Raw genomic sequence first — 18,117 nt, 5'->3', positions numbered from 1 at the left:
AATATGCCAATTTACTCTATATGTTGACAAAATGTATATTTATTTTCATGTGTCACTCAAACAGGCTAATTTAAGCACCAGGGTCTTCTATTTCTTCAGTAGCTTGTATGCTGTGTGGCATTTTAAATTAGTTTTCAAGTATTGAATAGACTGTTGATTGATTGATAGGTCTATAACCAATGTTACTAAACAAGCAGGTGAGAATACAATTGCTGAATAATTACTTTAAGATTATCTAATGCTTAATGGTAAACTATATAACTTTCAAGATCATTTTTCAAACATGAATACGACCTATTTTTAATTGTAAAGAATCCACCAAACAGTAATTTGATATTACCACTACAATTACATTTTGATTTGGTCTTAGTAATGATAGTTAGAAATAATACAGCCTCATATGGAAGCATTGGGTAGCACTGAATCATATGTCCACTTTGTGACTTTCTACAGTTAGCAGCTAAGAAAAGATTATCTAGCTGTAAAATAGAACACCCATGCACCAACTTCTAAGGCTTCTAGCACTTACAACCCTGTGGTAAGTTACATAAGAAATAAGCACTTATTTATAAGTGCCTTCACAGCAGGTGCTAGCCTACTGTTTCTGCCTATGATATGAATTAGAATAAATATATCTCTTATTGTACTGGGTAAATACAAACTGCCTTTTATTATTTGCACTGACACATACTTTAAAGCATGTTACCTCACCCATAACCAATTAGAGGATGCTATTAATACATGATTGATATTATTTGACAAATCTGACAATGGAACAGGAATATCAAACATGAATTTCCAAAAGGCGAGGAATTGCATCTGGAAATTCTAAGGGAAGGGAAATGTACATTCATACACTCTCATATACTCAATGCTTATTTTAGAAAGTGTTGGGAAATCTTATTAGAGTGGTATTGTCAGTTATGTGAAGCATATGGGGAGAAGTAGGATCCTGGAGGTAGCCACATAGAAGGTTTGGCATTAGAGGATGGAAGGCATGCAGTGCTATTCAATCAGAAAAACAACTTTGGCAGACAACCATTCTGGCTGTTCCAACTTCCCTCTCCCAGCAGGTGTTGCTGTGGCACAAGAATAGTCTCAGAGGGATTCAACAGAATACCAAATGTAAGATGAAAGAATAAAGCAGAAAATCATTCTCTGTGTAACATTCAGAGTTTCTCTGCTTCCCAAGCTATAACACCAGTTGCAAACAAACAGGGGTTCTATTATTACAATGTCAAGGAAAATAAATAAATAGGACTCCAGCTGAGGTAAACTAAAATACCTTTTGGTTAAGTTTTCAAGTATCCAGTGGTTATTAACTTCCTATAGACTGGTCATCTAACTTGGAAGTTATCATAACCTATTTCCTAGAACAATTTTAAAGTACAAGAACAAATTGAGGAATTGTCTATGACTCTCTCTGGAAGGAGATATTAAAGTATATACTTATTCCTTTGTCTAATTTCCCTTTCCTGACTTCTTGCCTATGTTCTTGTACATTAAAACACATTAAAGGAATGATAGTCTCATAAGTAAATGTAAAGTCTCATAAGTAAACCTTTTTCTTTAACAAACAGTAAACAAATAGAAGGAAATAATATAACCTAGCAAGAAATATTGAAAGAAACCGAATTTTATTCTGTAATATAAAAGATAATTTAACAGTCAAAATAGCACAAAAGGTTAAGCTAAGTTCATTTTTAAGTTGTAACAAATCATTTTTAAAAAGATAAGCAACCCAGAAACTTTTGGAAAACTAAAGATGCATTCTTCAACTTTATTTACTTACTTATGTTTCTTTCATGTTTGGCATTATTTTTTCAAAGTTGTATATAGTGAATCTGGAATCCTATAAGTGTTTGTATTTAATCAATGAATTTTAAGTTAAAACTTTTAAGCTAAGGGTACTGCACCCCAAATTGTATATTATATAAATTACATATTATAGGAAAAAAGAAGCTTACCAGCTAAAATGCTAGGTTGGAATTCAAAATTTCTATTATTCTCACAGTACATACTACACTTGCATCCTTACTACTTGATCAGATAAATGAGAGACATGATTTATCCATGTAGTTTCATATGTGTGCATACATACATATTAACTGCATATATAACTTCATATATAAATATCTCTAACTTATGCTTCCTAGAGTAACTGTTCATAGTGGTAAACTTTTCAATGCAGAATGGCTAGGGAAAAAAATCAGATACACATTTAAGTAACCACATTTAAGAATTACATTTATTACAGACACTAAAATATATAGAGACTTCTTAGTTGGAGTATTTATTTATTATTTCTAAAAGAACTTTTCAAGAACAATGGAAAATGTGAAAGAATAACAAATGACCAAGATTAAACTTTAACTTGGACTGAAGGTTTAACTCTTATTTTATATGTGTAATCTTGCCATTGGAAATCATAATCACAGTTTCCTCCTGTAGAATTTAAGTTAACACTAATGAAAATTAATAATCATTTAATGATAAGATGGTATAATGCATACTATACCTAATTGAATATTAGTTATATCTTCTCACCATTGATGTACCTACTGTAAGGCCAATTATTGTACTTTATTATTCTATATATTTTTCTATCTAGAGGGCATAGATTATATCTTATTCTTTTATGTGTAATAATAAGCACAGATACCTATATGGCTAATCAAATGTTAATATGAATAAACTACTTAATTGTGCTTATGATGGTACATAGAAATAAATCTCATGTCATTATCATGTGCACAGAATACATTTCCATGCCCATATGAGAATATAATATGTTGGAAGGATGAGAATGAACCTCTCTAATTTAAAGTTAGAAGCTCCTTCAAAGATATTCAAGGAAAGGTGTCATGTTTGCCATTAGCAATAATAACCTGATTTCTATGTTTTGATATTATCCTAAAATAGCACCATAATAGAGAGAGTCCAGCTCTTGTTCTACTTCTGTGAAGTAATGAGGTCTGGACATCCCTAAATACATCTATTCCTCCCTATGAGGATGGCAAAATGTCACTGCTGTACATTTCACAAAGGTCAGAGTATTGTCATGAAAAGCAGCAGACAAAAAGTAAAAAAAAAAACAAAGAGCTGTAGAATCATGTTAATTATGTTATTGCTTTCCTGTGAATGAATTCTATATTAAAAAGGAGATAAGCTTTAAATAATATATCAAATGCATCTTATGAAAGTATAGCAAGAGACAGATGCTTTAAAGCAAGTAGTAATTTATTTTTTTGCTTTCTGGAGCAACTGTTGCTCACAGTGACAAACTCTTCAATGCAGAGTAGCTAGAAAAGTCAATTTACTTCTATGATGAAAAGGCCATTTGTCTCTTTATAGAACCCATATGACACTGTTAGGCTCCTTCTAAATGATCACTCTGGACAATGCCTGTGGTTTACAAATTCCCTAATTATACTACTGATTGTGTACCACTGCATATGCCTTATCATATGAGAATAGATACTCTAAACATCTTAATAAACATCTTGACATAAAAGGAAGCTGGCTTTTTCATGTTCTATCAAGAGCAAAATGAAATGACTGAACACAATGTTCCATCAGCAGATCAGAGGCACATGTTCTTTAATTCCAATGAGTTTTAATTAACAGATCTGTTAGTAGATAACTTGGTCACTTGAAAAAAAATAAAAAGAGGGTTTTCCCAAAACACATAATGTACTTTTTAACAAATATTCTGCTGATGTTCATGATTGCATTTTACAATTCCTTCTGCTAGTCTGAGAATTACAGAACAGCACAGTAAAAATATGCACCTCACATTAAAACAACATAAAAGCTTATATAATGTCATTGACAATATACATCACTCATGCTGAGCTAATAGGCAACGGTGAACAGGTTAGTACAATTTTATTTGTGTGGTTTTACATTTTATTTAATTTTTATGCAAGGATATTTCTGTTTAAATGTCAAGGAAAGAAATTTTGTTTATAAGTATTACTTAGACTTGGTAAAAGTGGATTCATTTGCTTCATTTATGGAGAACTATAATTCATTATATATAGCTTTTAGACACAGCCATTTGCACAGCTTATCATTTTATTGTCTGCTTCACATATTTAAATTGCTCATCTAATTCATACTGTGCAAGAATCTTTTGACTAGTGCAATAGCATTACTCTCATTTCTTGTATTTTAGTGTAGTCATTATTGGTGACAGAAGGTCTATAAAATTTAGGAAATTTCTGATTTCTTTGTATATCATGTACTGATGAGGAGTCTAGTATTCTTAAGTATTTTCTTCCTCTGCAAGTAAGTATCATGTGCTAATTTCTAAAGCTTTCATTCTTGATGCTAAGCTGTAAGGTAAGCAGGTTGCTGCTATTATGACTCTGTAGGCTCCAATCCTTTGGCCAAAGATGAAAATGTGGACAAAATATGGCAAGGCTTGTGAGTCGGGTTCAACTCATCAAAATTATTTGTGTTATAGTAAATTCTGGAGCCTGAATCTTAGAATCTGAGCTCAATGGATTGGAAGAATGCATGCTATTCAAGAGAAATCCGGGTTTTGAGCCAACATTGATCTGGGTTCAACAACATGTCAAGACATAGTAGCTGTGAAGCCATGAAAAACCCCTTACATTTGTAAAGCTCAGGGTTTTTTTCATGTTGTATAATCACAATGCCTTCTCTTTCTTAGAGTCCTGACTTCAAATTGTGAAAGATAGACTATACGCAAGTTCCAAACTCCTTTGCTTTTCTTTGTGTATGGAAATTGTTCCTTGACACTATATGTTGTGCAACTTACATGGAAAAACTTCAACGTAGGCTTTATTTACTAAAATGAGTGGGGAGCTTTTGCTGTTTAAGGTTCATATTTACAATTCATACTTCTTTTTTGTATATTCGTATGCTGCTGTAAAATAAGGTACCTTCACCATAAGCAGTACGATCTTCAGTAGTGTGCTATAAGTTTAATAATATTCCAGATATACTGTTAATATTTAAATTATGCTGCTTATTAATACAGTTAGGTAATGATTTAAAAACACAAACTATACATCCACTGATTTCAAATGGCTAAGTCAAATATGATTATATTAAATGGCATTAGGCTTTCGCTTAATAATATATTGAAAAATTATCCCTTATGAATTTATTACTCTTCAATTGGTGTACATTGGTTAGAAGAGAGTTAATGGGACATATCACTAGCAAGGAGAACACATTGCCCTAATACTCTTTGTGATGTGTTCATAGAATGGATGACACTTTGACAGTCTTCTGATTCATAATCAGTTATCTATGATATGTGATCCAATGAGAATGTTACCTGAATACATTCTACAGTATCTTGGCACATGAGTACAAGTGTCTACCTTTCATGCAGGACCTTTATCACAGATGTAGGACTGAACATCAGAGACAGTAAATGAGAATATCCATTTAACTTATGACATTAATGCACTTGGAAATCTCTAGAGCAGCATTTAGAATCTGAGATTTCAATAAAGCTAAAGGCGAGTTATAGCTGTAGAAAATAAACAAATTATATGAGGTTTGAGTCCCATTTCGTTCTTTGTAGAATATATTATGTAATTTATAGATGCCCTCAATATTTAAAATTATACTAATACTTGAAATTTAGCAATTATATTTAACTGTTATTTGATATAGGAGTCAGGAATGGCCCCAATAACTTTATTTATTTTCTTTTTTTGTTGTGAAAATACTCTACAGAAAGGTTACAATTACGTGGACAAGATAATGAGTACATTTCTTATCAAGCATTGTAACCTCCTCCTTTGTTTCCCCTTCCCACACTTTCCCATCCTCCCCCTGCTCCCCCCACGCAATCCTCCCCGCTCCCCCCCGCCCCCGCACAGAAGTTGTAAAGTTCATTTTCGACATAAGGGCTTGTACATCTCATTGTCCAATAATTTATTTTATTTACTTAACATGATATGTGAACATGTGAGTGTTCCCTCCTGGCATTACCAAAATCCTAATAATTTCTCTAATTCTTTTTAATCTCCTTTTCAAATCTCACTGATACTTAACAATGAAGAATGGATATTTTTTAAATTGCAGAACTTTTTGTGGCCCTTTGACATTGCAAATGTACATATTTAGTAGTGGATTTTGGAGATGTATCTTTGCATGAATTATAGTTCCAGTTTGTACTTTGAAGACCTTGACATAACGACTGAACCTGTGGTATCAACATTCCAAACAGTAAAATGAAGTAGCCACTAAATACACACTAAGTAACTACTACAATTCTTCTTATGATGCCAGAAGATTCAGAGACTTAGAGTAAAATTTGCATAAAAGAAAAATATGTCAAAGTTTTAGTTTTCCACTAGACTCAAGTAAATCTGCAAAAATGCCAGTATTAGTCCAGGTACTACAGTTTTAGGATACTACTCAGTAGCTATATTGCATTCTTTTCCATAAATAGGATGGAGGCATTTACTCTTCATTAGTTAAGATATGTCATAAGTCTCTAAAATTATTGAGCATTATTATAATTTTATAGTCAAGTTATGAAAACAACCAATGATATTTTTCAGCAATCATTAGATTAATGAAATCTCTATTCAATCAATTAAAATTCAGACAGCTCCTATGTTCCTATTACTTTCATTAGCAGTGGAGGAAGGGTAGGTATAGGAAGCACAAATCAGTCATACTCATCTCTTTTTTATTGATCATAATAATAAACTATGGGATAAACTCTAATTTGAACAGCACAATCTTGGCCTTTGAATTTGGGAAAATTGGGGGTATTTCAAGATATTAATTTCAGGGAAATTATAAATCCAATGTTATTTCATAATTGCATAGATTCAGTTTTATGTGAGCAAAGTGCAATTTTAAAATATGATTAATGTTTATTGAACTCCTATATAAAAATAGATTATTAACTCACCCAGTCTTTGCATTCATGTAATCTCAAAAAAGTAGCAAAAGAATATAATTTATGACTTTCAAAATAATTTACAACTAAAAGGGTCTTAAATATTCCCTCTAGCTCCTTGAAATGACATTGAAGGAGGAACTGATAATCTTACCACTTCCTGTGAGAATCTACAAAACTACCTTGAGCCTGCTTAAAAAGATGCAAAAAATCTGTATAGAGATGCTTTTTATTCCAAATGACCAGAATTAAACTCTGATCATCTCTTCTCTCCTATTCCATCTTTTTAAATCACTATTTCATCTTTGTTCTTCTTGTATTTCACCCTTCATTTATTATTCTTCATCTTTCTTCACTCCTTCATATTTTAGTCCTGTCACTTAATTGAAAATGAAAGCTTGCTTATATGCAGCAATGCTAACATCTGAGAAAAAAATAAGCATTTACGTAACTTACAATAATGAAGAATTGTCTTAGACCCTGAAAACATAATATGGAAAGTTTCTATTGGGTATTTGTTTACACAATTAGGGTGTTGATATTCCTTGAGTCCTATCAATAATTCTTTTTTTTCTGTAGTTTATACTTTGCTTACCATGTGCTTGTACATTTTTAAAATACTTGCTTTGTATCCTCTTCTTAGAAGATTCCATCTGTTCCTAATTAACACAAAAATTGTGAAATATTGACCTTTCTTCTGATCATTAGACCTGATTATCTAATTAGTCACCAAAACCACAAAGATGTCTTATTATTCACTTTACTACTTTTAGACCCCCCAAAATTTGTTCTCTCAGGCCTTTGTCACAACCTAAAATATGGTATTACCACAATCTGCACAAGAAAATATAATGTTTTAGAATCATAGAATCATAACATTTTAGGGGTAGAAAAGCTCATTTAGCACAATTCTTTTCAATTATGAGTGTTTAATATGTGCATGTATATATGTGAAAAAAGACGTCAGAAAACTTTGTCCAAATATAATTTTACATGGAAATTCTATATATGCAAGAGAAAAATGTTCTGATACAATTGCAATTGGGTTTTAAAATGCTTAGCTGTTTTTCTTTTTTTATTTCCCTTAGCTGGTTTTTTATTTCCCTTTTCCCTGAAGTTTAGTACATCTTGAGAAAATTTCGAGTAATTTATAGTCATCTTCAGAACATCATTTGGATACCAGTTGCTCACTTAATCACTTTATTCTGTAAATTAAAAATCTGAAGTCTAATGTCAAGGTCATAAAACTACTAGGTGTTAAATTTAGGCCTAGACCCAAGTCCAGAAACAACACTACCAGACAGACATTGCTTTGTGTTAATCAGGATCTTTTTAAAATTGACTTGAGAGCATTGGTCATTGACTCAAATGCTCCTTAGTAAGAGAGGTTGTGGGTATTCCACAGTACCTCATTGATTTCTATCAATCTCTCCAGCCAAATAAAGGAAACCTCCATGTACAGCATCAACCTGGAACATTTTTCTTGTGTTCTTTTTCTCTCACCCTATTTCTTTCAACTCCATCTTAAAATACCTCTCAAAACCATAGTTAAAAAAATAAAGAATCTAAGATGCAACCAGATTGACTGACTTGTCATAGGTGTTTGATCTTTTCATGAGATTAATGTCTATACATGTTCATTAATCCCATTGCCTTCACTTTCATCTGATTTGTAATTTTGTCTCTTTCTCACAAAATCTGTATGTTACTCACTGAGCACTTCCTCATAATACAAAGGTAATCTGCACTGTTGGGGAAAACAAATGAAACATTTGGCTTTCCTCAATTCTTGTTAGACCTCTAGCCTAGCTCTTATATTTTATTATTTAATTTTTGTACTTCTCTTTTTTAACTGTCTCTGTTTCTTGAAACTGCCAACTGACCCAGTAAGTATGATCCCAAGTCACCAATCAGATCATACTAATCCCTTGAAAAAAAGTTGGCTGGTTGGTTTTGATTGTGTGAATATGAGATAATAAGGCCTAATGTTGTATCCTAAATTCCTACTAAAATTCTAGTATCTCCTTCCTAAAAGAATCCAGGTGCAACATTCCCTTTGGACCTCTTACTAAGCAAATTCAATGTCACTTTCTCTGTGCTTCTATGTTACTTTCAGTGTGTATTAAAGCAAATGATAAACTTTACCTGTTAAAGTTACTCAAGAGTAATCACAATGGAATATAGATAGATAGATAAATTCTGTTATGAATTAGATTCTCTATATATTATTTTTTCCTTTATTCTACTTTCTTATTGAGTAAATCTTAGGTTTATATAATATATATCTAATTTATTGTCATTGTTATGAATTAATTCTACAATTCTGAGTGACACAAAATCCTGGTTGCTCTTTGTCATTGTAAATAAAGCACTAGACATTATTCTCACTTGCATTTTCAATTACTCTTGCTTCATATGTTAGATTTTCCCAGATTCAGTCTTCTTGTACTAAGAAAAGTTTCTTTAGAGTTAAATATTTTCTCTATTAAATGTCAGAGACAGCATTAAGAAAGGGAAAGAGTTGCATGTATTGTATTCATTTCTTGGTATAGGTTTCCAGTGTTCAATAGGTTTTCTTGAAGTGTTTCTATCTACCAAATTACTCTGTTCTATTGTGTGATTTTAGTAATTCCTCTTAAATTATTTATCACATTTAAATAGGCATTTAGGCTTCTGAAGTTCCTCTGAAACAGGAAAACCATTTTTGATTATTTGAATTGTTTCTGCTAAAAGATAGTAATAAGTAAAAACCATTTTCCAAATACCATCATTGCTAACAGTGCTCAAATGACAACAATAAAGAACAAAATAAAATATTTGATGAGGACAACTGACATTTTCCAAAATTATGTAAAATGTGAACATAAATTCTTTTAGAACAGGTTTTAGTGTTGCTGTTTCCTACTATTTTAGCCATCAAATATGTGGAAAACTATACACTTTAAAATATTCAAGTACAGACTTCCTATAGCTTTTTTAGACAATACACATTGTTTAGTTTACATGTATCACATATAGAAAATCTGCATGGAGCCCTAAACAATTCAGAGTTAATGTAAGTCAACAGAAGTAATAATTCTCGGAATATTTAATAATTCTGAAAGAAATTTTTATTGGAACCTGTTTTCAAATTTTAATAAAAAAATCTATACAGCAAACCCTGTTTGCAAATAAACAGTGCTGATTATAAAATCATCTTCTTGGTAAATGGATATATACTTAATTATGTAATCAAATAACATATATATAAAATCAGTAACAATATTTTCCTTTACTCAAAAATAATAGGAATTATGTATGATTGTGAGCATTGTTGGTCCCAAATTGCCTAAAATACAATGTGTGTGTATATTCAAAGAATTGTCTCCACTTGATGAGAACAGTGCTCTGTTTAGTTCAGTGTCAGTCTGGCAAATGCATTGAGCATTAAAACCTCCTAAGACTGACAGAAACACAGTAAAGATGCCTGCTTGGACCTGCTTAAATTCAACTCCAGTGCTACAGGTAAAGAGGAAAAGCAATTTTTTTAAGTAAAAAAGGTTGGAGATGAGGTAATTCACTGTTTTAAGATGGGCAGTGTCCTTACTAACACCTAGCATAAAACTAGCACTATACTTCTTCCTAGCCAATATCAAGGACAAAAATAACACTTTCAAGTAAACACAGCCCATTGAGCCTTTAAGAGGAAAGGCAATCTGTAAGAAACTAATTCTGTCTGATAGCAGTGTGAACACTGGCCCTTCAAATAGGCCCTTCAGAGAATAAGCAGCTGACTACATATTCACTTTATGCCATTTTTCATAATATCTTTCATTAAGTCTTTTAACTCACTCAAAAATACGTATATAAATTGATTTAAAAAAGATAAATGAGTTCACAACTAGTGTAAGGACAGGAGTAGAAAACTCCATATGTTAGTAATAATGAGATCTGAGCAATTATAGAATAATCTCAGGAATATCTGCCATTTAATTTTACAATTAAGACAATTCTAACACAGACAATAGTAAACTTAGCAAAGCATTCAATAGAAGATACATGTGAACAGGAAATAAAGTCTGTGTTTTTGCTTTATTCTTTATGAAAGGTATTTATGCTTGTATGAACAAATAAAAGTTATATGTTGATTTAGGATATTGTAAGTCTATTGAATCCCGTTTTGTCATTGCTTCACTTCTTAAAAGTTTCTGAAGTGTAGGATAGAGGCCAATATATTGTGACTCATATACAAAATATAGTGAGCCACCTGCTTTTATAAATAAAGTTTTATTAGGAGATACCTGTGCACATTAAATTACCACCCATGGCAGGTTGTCTATTATACTAGAATGATAAAATAGCTGTGACAGAGAACATATGGCCTGAAAACTTGAAAATTACTACCCAGGCCTTCACAGACAGTGTTTGCCAACAGCTGGTCTCTGTCATTAAGTCAGAGGTCATGGATTGTATTTCACAAGTTTGGATTGTAGGAAATATGTTTTCTCTGTCCAGTAACTCAGATACCAATTATATAAGTTTAGAATCCATGAAAGGTTCCTCTGTTCAAAGCATTGTCAGAGTTTCACATGTGAAACTTATGACTTTCTCTTCCATAAAACTACCTTCTCCCTCATTGTAGTTATTTTATAGAACCAGAGTTATAATCAGCAGAACTTCATGAGTTTCTTTTCCTCTTTAAATGGAAAAGGGCAAGGAAGCAGATCCAATTAAGTGGATTTAATCATTTTTTTCACTTTCCTGCTCATTACCAATTCTTATTCATTGTGTAGCATAGTCCTTTGTTATCAACAACTTTCATTTTGCAGATGTGAATGCTTATGTAGACTTAGGTTAACTACCACAATTAAAGTAATCATACAGGTAGTCAGCAGAGCTCAATTTGTGAACTCATTTTTCCACTTGGTCATCACTGTGCTTCTATGTTCCTGTTGCAAGCTCTTGTTTAATTCTAATTCATGCTCCATATCTTGTTATATAAAATGCTTACTTATTCTAATATAGGAGTAAAACAATACCCCCCAAAACCCTATGTCTTCTATTATATTTAACCACCAGATGTCTTATCATGGAAATCTCCATCTAACAGAGTCTCAGTGCTTAGGTTTTCAAGGCCTGATGCACATACATCTGTGTTTTCTATAAATCCTCAATCATTGAGTCATGAAAAGGAAGAAAGATATGCAAACTAATGAGCACCAGAAACCTTACAATGGAGTAGCACTGGAGGGAGCAATAGCATTTCACAGACAACACTCTGAAAATTAAAAATCAACCCCCCGAAAAACAACAAACAAATCTATCCAATACTAGAACTACTCAAGAGGCTGACACTCCGAGGATCACAGTTTGAAGGCAGCCCAGGCAGGGAAAGTCATGAGATTCTTATTTCTGATTAACCAGCAGAATGCCAGGAGTGAAGCTATAGCTCAAGTGACAGAATGTTGGAGTGAGAAAGCTGAGCGACAGCACCCACACCCTGAGTTTAAGCTCCTGTATTTACAAAAACACACACACACACATTCTCTCTCTCACACCCTCACACACAACCTACTATAACAATTACATATGATTAGATTTACTATATATATATATATATACATCTATATATAGAAAACAAGCAATGAAAATATTTAAAATTCTGATTTTGACTGCTGTCAATAGTGCTGAGCATGGGAAGAATTTTCATTTTGTAAACAGTAAAGATTTTAATATTCCCAAAACTTTCCAGGTTGCATATGTTTTGTCAAATGTCCACTCCTTCCAATGTAATCATTACAACGCTATTTCTTTTTTAATTATTTAACTAAGTTTTTATTGTGAAAATACTGTACAGAGGGGTTACAATCACATGAGCATTGTTGCCTCCTCTTCTGTTTTTCCCCTACCATCCCTTCCCTTCCATCTCCACAACTACATCCCTCCCCCCACTAAATTGTAAAGTTCATTTGTCAACATAATGTCTTGTACATCTCATTGTTGCAATAGGTCAACCTGTATCCCTATTTAAACAATTTGGTTTTTCCCTTCTACTCTCCAAATGCTATTTCTTTCTATATTTACTCATATATGAATTATTTGTGACATATCCCTATATTCCTGTGTGAGACCCTGACCAATGGATTCACAGTGTCTATAGCTGTCTGGCCAAATTCTAAGCACAATAGCTTTCTATTCTATACCATGTCTGGTTTCTATGCAAATTGTCTTGAAAATTTAAATTATCATTTACCTCAGAGCAAGGTACATGTGTAATATTGACATACACTACAGTACCCAGGAGGTAGAAATAATTAACTAACAGAATTTGAAAGACATGGATATTTAACTTGGCAAAACAAGAAATATGCATAATATGCATAATTTGTATGCTTACAGAGTAAGGATTAAAAAATTCCTTTTAAATATTAAACTCATATGAAAATGAGATACTTTATGCTCATGTAGATCAGAACTTTTTTTAGCCATTCAAATGAATGATCAAATTCAAAATATATGTAGCTAGCCTCTCTAACATTTCCTTACAATCAAATCTCTAAAAATAATATTAATGTTATAAGTAACATTTACTTTCCTGAAATATTTTATATTTCAATTTAAAAATAATCTCAGCCGTGTGACTGTCAATTGAAGAAATGTTACATAGTAAGTACTGAGATTATTGATTTATTATATGCTATTTTTATGAAAACTTAAAGGCTCAGAAACTTTGTGTTTTAAAATGTTACCCTTAAATTACGTTTAACATGAAAATATCTTCAACAGAACAAAACTAATGACCATTTTGTCAGTGCTTATTTCCTTAATAAAAACAAAACTTGGAAAACCCAGAACCTAAAAGACTTCCACATATACCCATTTCTAAGCAGTTGCTTCATTCTCTTTGATTTACTCAAACAATCTGCATAAATTGCCTTTATATTCTCTGTGATTTTGAGTGCTAAATCAGTCCAAAATCTTTGTCCATCTTATAGCTTGTGAATTCTCATTTACATCCTAGCCTAGAACAAACCTATCTTCATATTATTAAGTGCAGTTGTTTATCATATAAAAACCATAATCTTGCTTAGTTAGGTTTTTTCCTTTTTTCCAGTAGTTGGAATTGAACCCATGTCCACACTCTAGGCAAGCACTCTACCAACTGAGCCTTGCCATCTGCTGTAGTTATTATTAATATCAGTTGACTTACAAGATGTCAGTCCTATAGAGCTTTATCCTGGCTTCTGGTATTACACTGTACTGTAGGAGGAACAGAATATTAATATCAGTTGACTTACAAGATGTCAGTCCTATAGAGCTTTATCCTGGCTTCTGGTATTACACTGTACTGAGGAGGAACAGAATATCAAAGCCAGTGTGAGAATAATATAAGACAGTAAAGACACAATGTGCTATCACTTTTACAAGTCATCCCAGTCCCCACTGAAATACAATCTACTGAGTGGCCAGCCTCATGAGTAGCCTACTTTATAGCTGCTTTAAACTATTTTATTGTTTTCATGTGACTAATAGTAATTTCTTAACCATTTTTGGACAATGGCCGAATTCTCACTTTTACTGTACCAGAAACTATGCAGCTATGCTAGCATAATAGTGAAAATCCACTGTCATAGTATAGAGTTGTCTATTGAGTAATTGTTCTCAAAGTCAGTAAATAATTACATAACAGTGCAAGAAACACACCAAAAGCTAATTTACACAGGTAATAGAATAAAAACAGGCAACCTAAGAGTAAACCTAAGTGTAAAAACTTACATTATTTATTGAGTACCAACTGTATGCTGTATGTTGCCCCAAATACTGAGATTGCAACTAGGAAAAATTAGAAAAAAATCTTTGACTTCTCAAGATTTCATTTTAGAGAGATCCAGATCTGTGTAAGGGAGTGTGGTGAATTTCATTGGGCCAGTGATTTGAAGAAGAAAATATATTTTTTAAATCTTATTTCTAGTTGGTAATCATGAAAACATAATAAGTAAATTACATTGTTACTATTAACATTTTAGTGTTGAAAAACACTTCAGGAGTAAAATATAGTCTCTAATCCTCTTGGATTTTCCTTTTAGAATATTTAGAATAATAATAAATAGTTTCAAATGGGCAACATAACTAGCACACTTAAAAGTTAATGTTAGAGATTTTCTTAACAGTAATTTTATAATGTCCCTTTCTTCATTTTATTTTGTGGTCCCTTCTCCTTGAACTGTAACTGACCCATACCCTAATCCAGTTAATCTTTTTAGATAAAAGCATTGATTCTTTGGTTTTTTTTTTTTGTGCTACTGTTTCTGAAAAAGAAATGGAGGGAAAAAAGCAGACAAGTAACCAGACCAAACAAAATAATTGTTATAATTACTTTCAGAGCAATCTTAGAAAAGTATCTAAGAATCTTGGATTTAATTAAATTGGTTTTGTTCTTTTTTTTTAAGTCAAGGGCCTGGATACTATCCATGAGCTTTGTTGCTCAAGGATAGTATTATTTTACCACATTGAGCCACAACTCTACCTCTGGTTTTCTGGTAGTTAATTGGACATAAGAGTCATATAGACTTTCCAGCCTAGGTTGGCTTTGAACTGCAATTCTCAGATCTCGGCCTCCTTAGTAGCTAGGATTAAAAGTGTCAGCCAACTGTGCCCACCTTGTACTCCTATTGGAAGAGAAAGACCACTTATAGTACAGAATTACTTAAGGCATTAGTCAGTGAATATTTGTTAATTAAATGTGTCAGCAGTTTTCCACCAACATCCTAAAAGAACTCATCTCCTAATGTTACCATCAACATTTGAAGATCAATTGGATAAAAAAACTTATTTTTTTAATCTGGTAAAGGACTAGTGTCTAAACAGATGTACTCTTTATGACTCCAACTTCCTTTCACATTAATTATAATAGATAAAATTGAATATTCTTTAGAAAGCAGAATGATAAAAATAATTTATTTCTGCTTGAAGTATGGAACTATGTTCCTTAAAAATAAAATCAATCTGATGCACTGAATTTGGAGCTGATAGAAGGCACAAGGTCACAGGTGAATAACAAAGTACAAGTCAATACATGGCCTGCCTTGGAGAGGAAAGCCCATTGTCAAATACTCATTAAAACAGAGTGCATCTATGAGCATTATATTCTATGATGTCCATCCGTATTATTCAGCTTGCACTGTGAAAGAATCAATCTCCAAGTAAAATTCAATTTAGTGACAAATTGACAAAATAAATGCAGCTAATATAGATGCTCACTAGTTACACTTAATAGAAGTGAAGCTCTTAAACCATCTTGAGATTAATCTATGATCCCATAACAAATCACAAACCACTAAAACTTTCCTCACTTATAGTTGTACATGTAATCAGAGAAAACTAAGCATGTATTTTCATTTTGAACTTTAAATCTATGTTTTCATTCCATATTTAAGTCCAAATCATATCTGACTACAGATGACCTTGTTAGAGGAGAATGTATTTCCTATATGTCTTTATTTATTTATTTGTGAAGGTATGGGCCTGGGCACGGTGCCTTTGCTTTTACTCAAGGCTCTACCACTTGAGCCACATCTTTGCTTCTGGCTCAGGGATAGTTAATTAAGAGGAGAGTCTCACAGACTTTCCAGTCCCAGCTAGTTTTGAACTGCAATCCTCAGATCCCTGCCTCCTCAGGAGCTAGGATGACAGGTGTGAGCTGCTAGCTCCAAGCTCATGGGTTTTATTTTAAAATCGTAAATTATCTCAGCATTTCTTTTCTGTGCATTTACAACTTCCAAATATTGCCTCAGTTCTTTACTCAGTTATTATTAACCCTGGTTCACATTACATTTTAAAGTTCTGCAAGGGTTCATAGTTCATGAAAAATAATTGCATTTAACCTATAAAATTATATCTGTCTCAGTGCTGTTAATGTTATTTGTCCAATTTGTATTGGCTCACGCAAATCGAAACCGAAATGGAAATAACAATGTCTCTCAATTGGGTATTCACCAGAACAATAACATTTTTGGTTTTAGAAAATTAAAAAAAAAATAAGTTCTCAGTGTGGCTCGATCGTTTTGTCGAGTTTACAGACATTAGGTTAACATGAACATGAAATGCATCATGTATGTGCTTCTTACCTGTGCTGCTGGAAATATTAACATCAATGCTGATATCAGATATTCCTCCTCCTTTCAGAGAGGCTACACATGTGTATGTCCCAAAATCCGTGAATTTTAAATCAATGATATCCAGGTTTGTGGTTCCGGGGGAGACGTCGGGGTCAGTCTGCGTGATCACCATCCGCTCAGAGCTTCTCAGTGGACGGCCGTTTTTAAACCAACTGAAAGTTAACTCCTCTGAAGGGACAGCTTCCACTTGGCAAGATATTTTCACCTCCCGTCCAATCTGGATGTTGTCATCTTTGTGATAAGGATCAGGGGTGATCCAAAATCGTCCTTTCTTTAGTGCTAAAATATAAAAATTCCATAAGTAGTTAGCATTCCTTTTGGGAATGCTAGGTAAACATCTGGGTAAACATGTTTGAGCTGAAATAATGCAAAGGAAAACAAGAAAAAATATGCACATTTCTGTTATTTGTATATAGTTTGCATACCCATCAACCTTATCCTGACCATCCCGAAATAATACAAAACACTAACTCACTTGAGAATTTTTAAAAATGCTTTAATTGGATGATACATTCCTTCAAATATTGTATTTAAGGCTGATGAAAACTGGCCCAGGAAGAAATGAATTGATTCACATTCACAAGACATTTTCAAATCGAGAAATAACTTGAACTAGAATTTTTTTAACAAGCAAAGACTTTTGCTATTAATTCTTTTGTGCTGCCATACATAGGAATTTCCTGTTCAATGTGTTTGCTGATTCTCTCATGCATATAACGAAAAGACCCTCTCTGAGAGATGGCTTGGAATACCTGCTATGTTTCTTTCCCAACCACAGTGTTTTATGCATCTTCGCTCTCAACCTAGATCAACTGTAAGGACTCCAGAAGGCTGCTGGGGGAGCAGTTACAGGCTTACTATGTCTCAACTCTGAATGACACTGTGCAACTGAATATAAAACAGAGTTTTCTCCTTTATGCCAAATTCTCTCATATTCACACTCTTCTTTTTCTAATATCCTCTAATTTCCCTTCATCTTAAGCATGCTTATATGATACAAATGTATACATGATAAAAGTAGCAAATGCATAACACACCATCATCAGGATAAAATGGTGGTCA

General features: G+C 32.7%; 1 protein-coding gene across 2 annotated transcripts in view; it reads right to left on the bottom strand.

Annotated features, from left to right (window-relative positions):
- Positions 1-18,117, bottom strand: part of Mdga2 (MAM domain containing glycosylphosphatidylinositol anchor 2) — a 715,797-nt gene that overhangs the window by 141,982 nt on the left and 555,698 nt on the right. For both annotated transcript variants that reach the window (XM_013012262.1, XM_013012263.1), the window contains exon 7: positions 17,005-17,334. In XM_013012262.1, the coding sequence (XP_012867716.1) occupies positions 17,005-17,334 (330 nt within the window). The remainder of the gene's footprint in view (positions 1-17,004; positions 17,335-18,117) is intronic.

Source organism: Dipodomys ordii, unplaced genomic scaffold, assembly GCF_000151885.1.
Source record: "Dipodomys ordii isolate 6190 unplaced genomic scaffold, Dord_2.0 Scaffold16, whole genome shotgun sequence".
NCBI classification, from domain to species: domain Eukaryota; kingdom Metazoa; phylum Chordata; class Mammalia; order Rodentia; family Heteromyidae; genus Dipodomys; species Dipodomys ordii.
Note: the sequence above shows the minus strand (reverse complement) of the source record. Positions and strands in the feature narration are given on the sequence as shown.